Source organism: Aptenodytes forsteri, unplaced genomic scaffold, assembly GCF_000699145.1.
Source record: "Aptenodytes forsteri isolate BGI_AS27 unplaced genomic scaffold, ASM69914v1 Scaffold35, whole genome shotgun sequence".
NCBI classification, from domain to species: Eukaryota; Metazoa; Chordata; class Aves; order Sphenisciformes; family Spheniscidae; genus Aptenodytes; species Aptenodytes forsteri.
Genome location: NW_008795334.1, coordinates 1,175,249 through 1,187,225, shown reverse-complemented (window position 1 = coordinate 1,187,225; position 11,977 = coordinate 1,175,249). Strand labels below are relative to the sequence as shown.

General features: G+C 42.8%; 1 protein-coding gene across 1 annotated transcript in view; it reads left to right on the top strand.

The window, feature by feature from the left end:
- The first annotated feature begins 11,689 nt into the window (after positions 1-11,689).
- Positions 11,690-11,977, top strand: part of SHISA3 (shisa family member 3) — a 2,180-nt gene continuing 1,892 nt past the window's right edge. The window contains exon 1 of the mRNA XM_019472294.1: positions 11,690-11,723. Coding sequence (XP_019327839.1) covers positions 11,690-11,723 — 34 coding nt within the window. The remainder of the gene's footprint in view (positions 11,724-11,977) is intronic.

The following is an 11,977-nucleotide window of genomic DNA, read 5'->3' as shown; positions in this document are numbered from 1 at the left end:
CATTGATAAAATCTGCTTGGTTGGTTAGTAAGAGGGTATTAGAGTGAGCCTGTAAAACACAAATGCATCTTTGATTACAAGCTGATACAACAAAATGAGCTCTATTAGTAAAAATGAACCTGAGCATTTCTATTTTTACTGTGCTAAAGACTGTGATTTCCCAAAGCACATCTGTAATACCTAAAGAATATTTGATGGAGGGTGTGGGAACAAGCCGTTATGAAATCTGTGAATGGTCTGGTATCTGCAGCTGATAATGCCTGATGACTGGGTAATGACGGGAGAACTACCAGTGTTGCATGTAAAGATCCTGTCTGAACTCTTAGGGGTAAAGACCTTGCAATTTGCTAGCAGAGAGCTTTGCAGAATACTCTCCACATCCTTAAATTGAACTTTTAAGTGCTTGTGTAATAGAGTAATAATGATGAACCATACAGCATGTGAGCTGCAGAACAAAAAATTAGGCTAAGAAAAAGACAAATAGGTGACTGCAGAGAAGTACAATAATTTGTAATTTGAAAATTGTACTAAAGAGTGAATCAGCTTCTGAGCAAATAAAAAGCTTCTCACAGAAACATAAGATTAACTCTTAACTAGGTTAATCTACACGGTGTTTAGCTGTTTCACTCCTTGGTACCCTAAAGAGTAGGATTTGTAATAGGTCTATTTTTCAAAGTGATGGAGGAATAAGATCTTCATACTCAGCCAGGAAGGCATCAAGTCAATATCAAAATCATAACATTTTAAGTTAAAGCCATCTATCTGGGCTTTGGAAATGTTTAGACTACACAATCAAAAGTTAAAACCCAAACATTTGAACTAAGCTGATAACAAATGATCATTCATTAAGACTGAAGTCAACAATCTGGCACTGAAGAAATTTCTGGGACGCTGAGCCAAAAGTCGAAAGTAAGATGTCCAAAGTCAGTTCATAATAATTCATCATCAATTTAAGATGAGATAAGCTCATTGAAGGAAGCCAAACGTGGATAATACAGGGGACTACAGCCAGTCTGTATGATAAATATTAACTTCTCTTCTGAGAGGGAGGCTAATGGGGACTCAGGGTTCAGCTAATTTAGGACTGGTTTTTATAATTGGATAAACAGTTATTTAGGGCTGAGGCTACTAACTATTATTGATGTTGTCAAAGATTTATATTGAGATGCCAGCTAACTACCAAACCCAGCTGTTGAACCCAGTTGTGCTAGGCTGTGTCCCGACACATATTGGTGCCAGCCCTTGCTCCACCTACCTCTTAGTCTAAAACCCAAGAGTTTATTAGTACAGGAGATGAACAAACAGCCTCAGTAATAAAGTAATAAGCACAGTGGGATGTGCTCAGTTCATAGCCATCCAGTAGCAAAGATCTGAGCAGCCAGGTTATGAGCAGAGTATACTCTGCTGAGCGCTGGGGATTTTCAAGGGACAACCCATGGGCTGCTGGTGGTCTGCAAGGCACACAGAAGTGGATGGTAAAAGCAGAAACCGCACATATCGCTAGTTCTTCCTGTGTCTACTTTTGCCCTATGCAATGGTTCCCAGTTTCTTTTAACCATCTAGCGTCCCTCAAAAGCTTATAGAAGAGGACGGCTTTGCATGGGTTAGAAGACATAGGTGGGGAGCTGAAGGAGGAACTCTACTGTGATGGATTTTCTCTTGAGTTTTTTCACTTGCAAGAGATAACCCTGGAGAGAAGGTAAAAAGTTGCCCATGTGCTATGTATATAAGTTATGTGCGTGGTACACTGGGCACCCTCCTGCTTCTCTTCCCCAGGACTGTGTGATGTGTCCTTATGGAGCTGCTGGCTGCACCTGAAGTGGATGCTTTGCAGCTTGTCGTGGTTTAACCCCAGGTGGCAACTAAGCACCACACAGTTGCTTGCTCACTCCCCCCCCAGTGGGATGGGGGAGAGAATCGGAAGAGTAAAAGTGAGAAAACTCGTGAGTTGAGATAAAGACCATTTAATAAGTAAAGCAAAAGCCGCACACACAAGCAAAGCAAAACAAGGAACTCATTCACTCCTTCCCATTGGCAGGCAGGTGTTCAGCCATCTCCAGGAAAGCAGGGCTCCATCATGCGTAACGGTTACTTGGGAAGACAAACACCATCACTCCGAATGTCCCCCCCTTCCTTCTTCCCCCAGCTTTATATGCTGAGCATGACGTCATACGGCATGGAATATCCCTGTGGTTAGCTGGGGTCAGCTGTCCCGGCTGTGTCCCCTCCCAGCTTCTTGTGCACCCCCAGCCTGCTCGCTGGTGGGGTGGAGTGAGAAGCAGAAAAGGCCTTGACTCTGTGTAAGCACTGCTCAGCAGTAACTAAAACGTCCCTGTGTTATCAACACTGTTTTCAGCACAAATCCAAAACATAGCCCTGTACTAGCTACCATGAAAAAAATTAACTGTATCCCAAAACCAGCACACAGCCTTGTTGTATGGATGATTTGGACTTGGTGGTCCAAGACTGCCATCCTGCAGTCAGTGTAGACCATCCCAACTCGGCTCCTGAAAAATGCAAGCAGTGGGCAGTAGCAGCTGCTGGCAGGGAGGTGAGGTGAGGTGAGAGGCACCTGCAGAGAGCCAGAGACAGGGCAGGGGCAGGAAGGGAGAGAGCGCTGGTGTCTGAAATAACCACTTCCACCAGCAGCTGGGACCCGACACGGTGCTCTCGCAAGATGCCACGCAAACTGGGCTGCTGTGATGCCTGCAGCCTGGTGTCCCTGCGGGAGCTCTCCCACCAGAAATGGGATGTGTGCTCCTCCCGCCCTCCTGCATGGTTTCACCTGGCCATTCTCACATATGTCCTTAATACTCTAAGCACCAGAGAAATAATTACTCTCCAAACTCCGTGTTCATTCCCACGCCTCACACAACAGTCATGCACATTCTGTATCATAATGGCCCTCCTGCAACGCATGCTCTGCACCAACAGAAACTGCTGCAAAAAAGGAGAATCTGTGACATTTTTTGGTTATGAATACCCCCTCTCCTGTCTCCCAGCGGTAAACAGCTCCTGCAATATCCCCGGCCTGCACCATAGGTGGCGGTGTGCCGTCACTTTCCTTGGCATATTTACTTATTAGCTGGTTCCTTGACATTTGCTAGAAAACTACTTCACTCAGTAAACAGCAAAAATGATTGATAACATCTGAGACTACATTTAAACACTATTAATTTCATATCTGAAATAGGAGTATTTGTTAATTGTTTGCTGTAAACTTTAGCGTATGATAAATCCACATGTTTTTATGGGTCAGATTCCAGAAGAAATCTAAGCAAAGAGACTGAAATGTAGATAAGTGAGAGAAAATTTCCTCGGGCTGTTGCATATAAGAATAATAAGTAATACTTAGAAGTAAAGTTATTAATTCCCCAAACACATGACTATATTCAGTCTATGCGAATACTTTACATCAAATTCAAAAGCTAAATATTTTAAGTCAACATTACTGCTCTCCAAAATAACTAATGTGTTCACCAAAACATTTTATGAATCTACATATAGTTCTTTAAAGATTTAGTCCTTTTTAGGTTTCCTACACCACAGAACGTAGCCTGTACTGGTTCCGCATCCAAAGACATCTTCCTACTCAATTTTTTCCTTGAGTAACAATCAGACTTCGTAACTGCATTGTACCTACATGGTGGTAATGCTCTAAACGGCATTACCCCTGCAAAGGGTGAAATGGGCTTGCGTTTTATTTGGTTTCTTGAAGGAGAGGCAGTAGTACAAGATAGGGGACTGCTATCCCCCCGCCCCGAGTCCTCTCAGTCCTGCGCTTGTGAGCATTGCCATGAAAGCTTTGGGGGCTGAAGCTGGTTTGCAGGAGGTCCACTAACCATGGGGAGATTAGCGGACAGCAGCAGCTCAGGTTTCGCCTGGGGTTGGGGGGTCAGACCCTACAGTCTGTTGGTGTCACTGAAGTATAATTGATGCCAGCCAGGAGGGTTTGAGCTGACTTTTGTTCCTTAAAGCTGGGCTTCAGGACAGTCACCTGATGACTAGCAACTAAGCATGTAGGAAGAGATACAGTTTTTTTTCCTTCTCCCAAGGGTTTTATCTCCCAGGCGGGAAAATTGGTGTGGAGATCAAGATGGAAAAGGACAGAGTGTGCATGGGCTGTCTGGCTTGAGCAGAAGTGAGCTCCCGAAGCTGACTCAGGAGCCCCTACCAAGCCCCTAGATCCAATGCTGCTGTGCAAGGCTTTTGCTTTCCACTCCAGCAGAGCCGTAAGTGGAGGGGATATTAGGCGAGAGGGCTATAAATCACACTAGTGGCTGCCTGCTAAAAGTTCTCCAGTGAAAATCTTCCCTTGGATGATTAACCACTGCAAACCAACCCCATCCCTCTCGAGCTGAGGCGCTGAATGCCAGCAGCTTGTTTTAGCGACACCGCTGAATGCTTAGTTATTGCACTTGCACACAAAGATGAAGGTGCAAGTGGTCCAGGCCCCTCAAGGAGCAGATACAACGTTTGAAAGTCACCACTTGCTAAACAGCAGTGAGAGAAGAGTTGCTCACAGACATTGTGCCAGGGGACACCGCAAGGCAGTCCACCTCGCAGGCACCCTCCAGCTGGGGAAAGGCAGCTGTTCACATGAAGAAAGGTGCTGTGGGGGGCAAACACTGGAGTATGTCATGTCATCTCTCCAACTAAGGCAAGGGAGATGCACCAACTAACAGAAGAGGTTGCTCCAGGGAGATCTGTGGTGGGACACAAATGCAGACCGTGCCTGGCACTATTGAATCCAGTTTGTGATGATGGCAAGAGCCAGTTTATAACTTACTAACTCGTTTGAGGATGACAGATCTCATGAGACAGCCAAACAGAGCAGCCAAGTTTGGAAGAACTGTGATGAGACCTGAGTGAATCAGGTGAGTGGGCAACACAAAGGCAAAAGAAATGCAGTGCCTGCAAATACAGGGTAATGCCGTTTAGAGAGGCACATTCAGACTTCAATTTAGACACTTTACAGGACTTTCAGTTCACTGTATTATTTCAGAAAAAGGACAGCACAGTGAAGACATCTGCTCAATGTTCAGCTGCCGTCAAAAAATTCTGGAAAATATTCTGGAAAGAGTATTAGTGTGCCTGCTCTAGGACTTGAGTTAAAGCCAGTCCCCAATTATTACTGATCCAAAGTTTAAAACTATTATATATTGAGCTCACTAGATAAGACCTATTTCCTGCACGTAAATCTTGTTTGGGTAAATTTCAGGACTGTGCACTTCGGACCAGAATCCCCAAATATGTCCTCTGCACGAACCCTCATCAGCCATACAGCATGTGCCTAACAGCTTGCTCACTGCATGGGAAAGGTGGAGGTGGTGCTGCTGCAGGGCTTTTTACCTCCTCTGAAGCAGATACTGATGGCCAGAGAGTTTGGATTAGGTGAATGGCAGGACCCATCTGGTTTGGGATCTGGAAATGCAGCATATCAGGAGCAACAAGCAGTTGGGCACAACCTGCAGCAACTCTGCAGCTCCAGTGCCTGACTTGCCCTAACTGGGGGGAGCTGAGGTAAAGCTTTTCCTTCAATCCTACCCACTTGCAGCCAGAACAAAGAATATGGGTCTCAGTCTTTAAGCTCACCTAATCTTTCATTCACTGATCGGATTATCAATATAGTGTCAATTTATGTCATCAAATGCTAATTTTTTCAGACCTGCAATGTTTTATGTACTTTGGGAAATCTGCTGTACACAGGAAGCGGTAAGAGGCTGTGCCAAAGACAGGACAAATACAATGAATGAACAAAATGTAACTTTCTTTTATGAACATGCAATGATATAAATGCAAACCTGAATGGGCGGTCCTCAGTTGGGTGAAATGTAGCCTGAGGAAGCGGGTGTGGAGGACCTGAGCCAATGCTCCCACATTTGAAGATGCAGGATTTGGCTTTGGTTTTTAGCATTGGACAGCAGCTATTTAATGCTCAGAATAAATTGGTAACAGCAGTAATAGAAGTATTTTTTAAATTCCTGTTTGTACTATTAAAATATTTAATCAAATTATCTAATTGGTTGCTGAATAAAGTGTCAGGGAACAGTGTAGTTTACCAGGTTTAGTGCTACAGAGGAATTATTCTTTTAGATCCAGAGGATCCATTGCTCATAAGTTATTTGTGTAGAACTTTGATGTGTTAAAAACCATCGACTAGTGCTAGATATTAATATATCCTACAGAACTAGTTCTCCCATAGTTCTGTAAAGGATGCATCTTACTTAAGGCTTAAGGCACTCTATAGCCAATCCATCTGGAGATTTCTTTACACATTAATTATCAGTTATTCTCATGCTTTAGTTTCATAATAATAATAGAAACCGCATACTTTTAAACTTAGGAACATGTTTATTAGGCACTCTGTTAATTAAGGATTGGAACAGTGCCCTCATATTCAGCACTATTTATTTTGAAGAAAAAAAAAATTGCATTGGTATGTATTCACTTTTTCTTTTTGAATGTTCAAATGTTCTTCTTCTCGGTGCGAGTGAAAAAAACCCAGTTGTCTTCATTCCCTGGTAAGCACATTTTCTTTCTACGCTCAAATGTCATGTTCTCTCACACCCTTTCACCTTTTTTTGGTCATTAATTCTGCTGCAAGGAAAAAGAGGTGCACACTCCACTATAGAGCAAAGCAGGTCTGACTGATGCTATCTCTCTCCCCTGACGTTTCTGTAGCACTATTCATTAATATGACTATACCACTAAGTCTTCTGTTTCGGGGGACTGGGGAATTGCATGGCAATAGCATATTGAGCTTTCACCCTCTAGCTGGTAAGCTTGGTACTGCTTAAAAATGGTTACAGTTACAGAGATTGTTAGAAAATACAGTAATTTACTAGCAATAACTCATTCTTTCTCTGCAAGTTGCAGAGAAGGAGCTATGTGCCAAATTATAGCTCATTAACATTTTTCAGGTGAAACAGTAGTCAAAATGCGGCCATTTTTCAATCTTTTTTTGGTTGTCAAAACATTTCCCTATGTTCAGTCCTTTGAAAATAGTTGTTAGAAATATAACAAAACAGCCATTTTTACACTTTATTTTTGACTTTTTCTTTAGGATTTTATCAGCTCTCACTGTTGGCGAGAGTTGGTGGTGTAAATACTTACCGGGTTTTTTTCAGAATTGAGAAATGTTGCTCAGAGAATTTGTTTCTGAATACAACAGCACAGGAACTTCTGGTTTAAAAGCAAATTAAACACCTCTTCAGAAAACCTTGCTTGGTAGCCATAAGACAGGCTATTTTTAGCCACAGCTGGAGTGAAGGAAGGGTAACTGCACATCCCGTAAGATGAACAATACCTATCTCTTCTAGACATCTGTCCTTGCTCTTCTACTCCTAACAGCTCTGTGTGCGCCTGGATGCTGAGAGAGTGAGCAGAGAGCACAGCTGTGCTTGTATAGAAGAGAGACATTCAGTGCACGTAAGTTACTGTATGTAAGCAAATGTCTTCCTCTTTCATTACATGGTCTCTATAGAGCTCAAGCGTAAGACAAAAACGATCTTCTAAAGGATAGATGGGGGGTGGCTGGGATAACATGTCCCTTGAACAGGAATGGCTGCACTGCTGGCTTGAAAACAGCTTCTGCTCTTGATGCCACAGAAGGAGAATAATGATTTCTGAAGTCTGAACCTAATTCCTCCACCTAGCAATGCTACAGATTTCAGATAAGAGAACATTACTGTGATATGCCTATATGCGTATCAAGATATCAGTAACGCAACATCCTACTTCTTGAGTGAGCCCTGAGGCATTTATAGCATGACTAATCTCACTTACTTTGACAGTCATTAGGCTGAGATAGCCTGACTTCTACATTTTTCTCTAAAAGCTGTAACCGGCTTTCTCAATGGGTTAGTTGTGGGCAAGCGCAAATGGTGCTGCTTTTAATAGCTGGCCCACGCAACCGTACCCCTCAAGTATTCCTGAGAGACTTCGGAAAACACGGTGATATTCCTGACTGGGGTGAAGAACAAGGCAGTGCTGGTCAAATCCCAGCAATATTTATTCAGAAATAAATCATAAAATGTTGACTGTCAGAGCCTGCAGTTCCCAACCCAAAACAGTCCAGAATGATCCCTCCCTCACAGATATGAAAGGATGCTGAAAAAGAAGCAAGGCAAAAGAAAGAAGAAGAAAAGCAGCACATTTTCCCCTAATTAAACCAACCAAAACCAACTTTGTGGGTTTACAGGTCTGTCTTAATTTGCTGATGTAGGCAATGGGACGGGGCTCTGCAGCCAGAGGAGGAGCGGAGACGTGGCGGGAGCCTCCCCGGGGTGCGGGGCTGAGGCTCAGGCACATCCCGGCGCTGCCGCCAGCCGTCCTGGGCTGGGAGACCCGTGTGGCCTGGCAGGTGACAGGGATGCGTGTGGCTCAGCAGGTGGCTCTCCCAGCAAGGCGGTTGCAGGAAGGGCTTTCTCAACAACCAGCCAAGAATAAGGATACAGTTTTAGAGAGCAGCGTACAGGGTTTTATTCAACACGGTCCTTATGTGCTTAATGAAGCAGCTCACATAGCTAAAGGGTTTGCAATTTAGATGGTAAATTTTTTTTATTTTTATTTTTAAAGGGAAATCTGCTTGCACCAGGCTGTTTTGAGAAGCTGGTAACTCAATTTTGCCTTTATATTCTTTGAAAATCAAGACAATATTTAATGAAGAGCCAGGGTGAAATGACCAGTCCTGATGGTTACATCAAGCAAGATATGAGCTGAGCCTATCTGTCATTACCCTAGTCAAGACAGAAATGTGACATTATTTAGGAGTGTTTGGAAGATCCGGTCTCTGCTTAGACTCTAGTAGCCAAGCCAAAGTCCCAGGGCTTTACTAACACTAGTAGTGCCCACCTGAAATGGTAATACGATTGGCTCTCATGCTAGAGCTTCATGGGTCACTGACTTGTTTCATACTCTAAAGGAACCCCAAAAGTATCACAGTGAAAACTTTTCTTTTCCCCCCACCCCAAAAAAAAAAGTATAAAAGGGGGGGGGGGGGGGGAAGCCCCAAACCCAGAAAACTGTGTGGTAAAATTATTAGTAGGAACTATGAATCTGTTTAAGGAGATTTTAATATCTGGTTTTACAATCGATCAATTTGGCAGAACTGAGGGAATTACTGCGTGCATGGATGCAATGATTTCAGAAGTCATTTAAGAAAAATTTTTTGATCTTGCAGTGAAGCAGATGAGGAGTACTATAATGTGCTCTCCCCATAGGTTTGCTGTGGGGACGGTAAGGAAAGCCTGGTAAACAATAATACCTTAAGGTACAATGAAATTATCTTCTCTGCCTGTTATATGACTAATCTCACCTTCATTAGTTTTAATTCTAAGCTTTATAAACAACAGCAATCAGAGCTATAGCTAGATGAGCTTCTAAAACCAGTGTTTTCCATTCAAAATTAATGATGACACATCACCTGGAAGCTGGAAGGCTTCAGCTAAGAATAAATAATAAGCAAAGTCAGCATGGGTGCTTTGCAGGAACGTTACCCAACAAAAATCAGTCTAAAAGTGAGGTACTCAGAGCCATCTGATGTCCTCAAACTGCAGATGAAGGATGCTCACCAACAGTCTGCATGACACTTTTTCCTGTATTCTTAATTATTTGTGGGTTTAGTTTAAAGTAAATGACATAAACAGATGCAAATGAATCTGCTAGCATCTCAAATTCTTTAAGGATGCGGTTGCACAGATGCAACCTTTACAAAGGGGGAGCAGAGCAAAGGTTTTTGTCTCTCTAGGGCAGAACAACCCAGTTCATCTCCACTAGATCCACATCACATTCTGTAAACTGCATCAGAATTTCAGAGGAAGCAAAAAACAAGCCCAGAGAAGTCAGTTAAGACCTCAGCAGTTCATAGGAAAACTGCCCATGTGCCTTCAAACTTTCAAGGTTGGCTGTGTTTGCAAGAGCAGTACCGAAATCTGCCTCTGATTTTTATTTGGCACAAGTGAGATAAATCCACTCGAGTGAGTGAAATGCCATTTATTCACACAAAAATAAACCAACCACGTATGCACTTTCAAGCAAATACTTAAGCCCTTACAGGATTTGTCTTGCAGGATGGGGCAATTTGGGATTCAAATAAAGAGAAGGGTAATTGTGCCCATTTGATGGGGACCCTGTACAGCTGCCATCGGATTGCACAAGAGGGGAACAGAGATTAGCCTCTGCCTAAAGGGGGACACAGAGACAAACTTCTTATTAACAATCCAAGGACTGGAGATGCAACACAGGAGAAGAAAACCCAGGTCAAAATTGTGCTGATGCCTGTGGATTGGGAGCCCCCCCCAGTTTCACCCCAGAAGAATATCTCTGCAGCTCCTGCAGTAGCTTAATATCTAAAATATATGTATCAGAATGATTTTTTCCAGACCTCTTTTTTTTTGGAAGCTGGTGATTTAATTAGCAAAATCAACATTCTTATGAAGTGTGACACATTTACTTAGCAATTACTACCAAATGTGGCTTTCCTGCAAATCTGACAGGACGGATCTGTTGTCTCTCTGTCCTCTGCACCTGAGGGCAGCTAAACGTACCATGCAGACCTTGCTGAGCTCCTACTCCAAGCCTCATCCTGGTCGACAAAGAGACTCCTTTTGACCTTCCTGGAAGCTGGATTAGGCCTTTAAAAGCCATACATTTTAAAACATTCCGCGGAGGCTATGTTTGCTCTAAAACCACAGTGAAGTAAATGCAAAACTATATTAATATTTAACATTGGCATATAAAAACTAGGAACTCGGAGTCAGGACAGCTGGTACAAGTTTAATTCACATCATCGTTTCAAAATGAAAATGCAGAAGAGGACAGAATATCACATCTTCACGTTCGAAATCTGTTTTCTTTTCTTTAGTATCCAATTTTGTTATTTCTATACCTACACCTGTTAAATAACCACGAAAAATATTTTGCATTTATACAATTTTTTGGTTTGCTTTTGCTATCTGGTAGTACTGGTTGCACTTGAAGAAATCAAAACAGAAAAAAAAGGGTCAGAGGGAAAAAAAAAAGGGGAATAGATTAGTTGAAAGAAAAACAAACACAAATATTGTGCTTGTGGACTGTATTTAGGGGTTGGCCAGAAGTCTAAGGTCTTGATAGATGGTTCTCGGCGCACAGTTTTATTGCTGGTACACAGCACACTTTGTTCCTTTTGTTTCACTAAACCTGCCAACTTTGGAAATTAGTGACACGGGCATTCAAAATCTTTGACAAGTGGTCAGACTCCGATATACATATTCATATCCCAGCAGTAAATGATGGCAGGAAGTTTCAGATGCAGTAAAAATGAATTCTTTAGTTCAGCCCAACTTTACTATAACGCTAGTTTTGTAAGCACTTTTACTGTTAAAGCAGGAGCGCCTCTTAGATAGCACACAGGGGAGACATCATTTAAAGAAATGTTGCTTTGCTTGAACCAGAGTCCAAATCTGCTTGGTTCATTTAAAATATTTTTTTTTTCTCTAGAATAAATATATAAGCAGTTCCTTTTGTGGTTTTCCTGATGCCTGGTGACTTGCTATTATTCTTCCAGCAGAAAAAGGATCAGACGCTCATATGAACAGATACGTCCCTCCTCCTCAGCCCCACACTCGCCCTGTCCCTTTGGAAAATAAAGGTGACGGGCCTGGTGTTTGACTAAAAGAGGCTATAAATCTTCTGGGGATATACCGCTATGTCTTTGCACATAAAAAGTATTGAGGAAACAGGTTAAAAAGCAAAGAGTCTTAGTAATAAATCATATGCTGCGCTTGTGTTTTTAACTCTTAGAAGCGCGGGGCTGCTTTAATAAACTGCCAATGCAAGAAACCCTTCTGCTTTGGGCGCCAGGCTAGCGGGAAGGCAAGGGGCATATTTAGGCGTGCCGGAATGGAAGATGCCCGCGTCTCGGCTCAGCCGATTTTGCGCAGCGGCTGAACGCCCGAGCTGCCGAGAGGAGAAGCCCCCGAAAAGCAAACGCTGG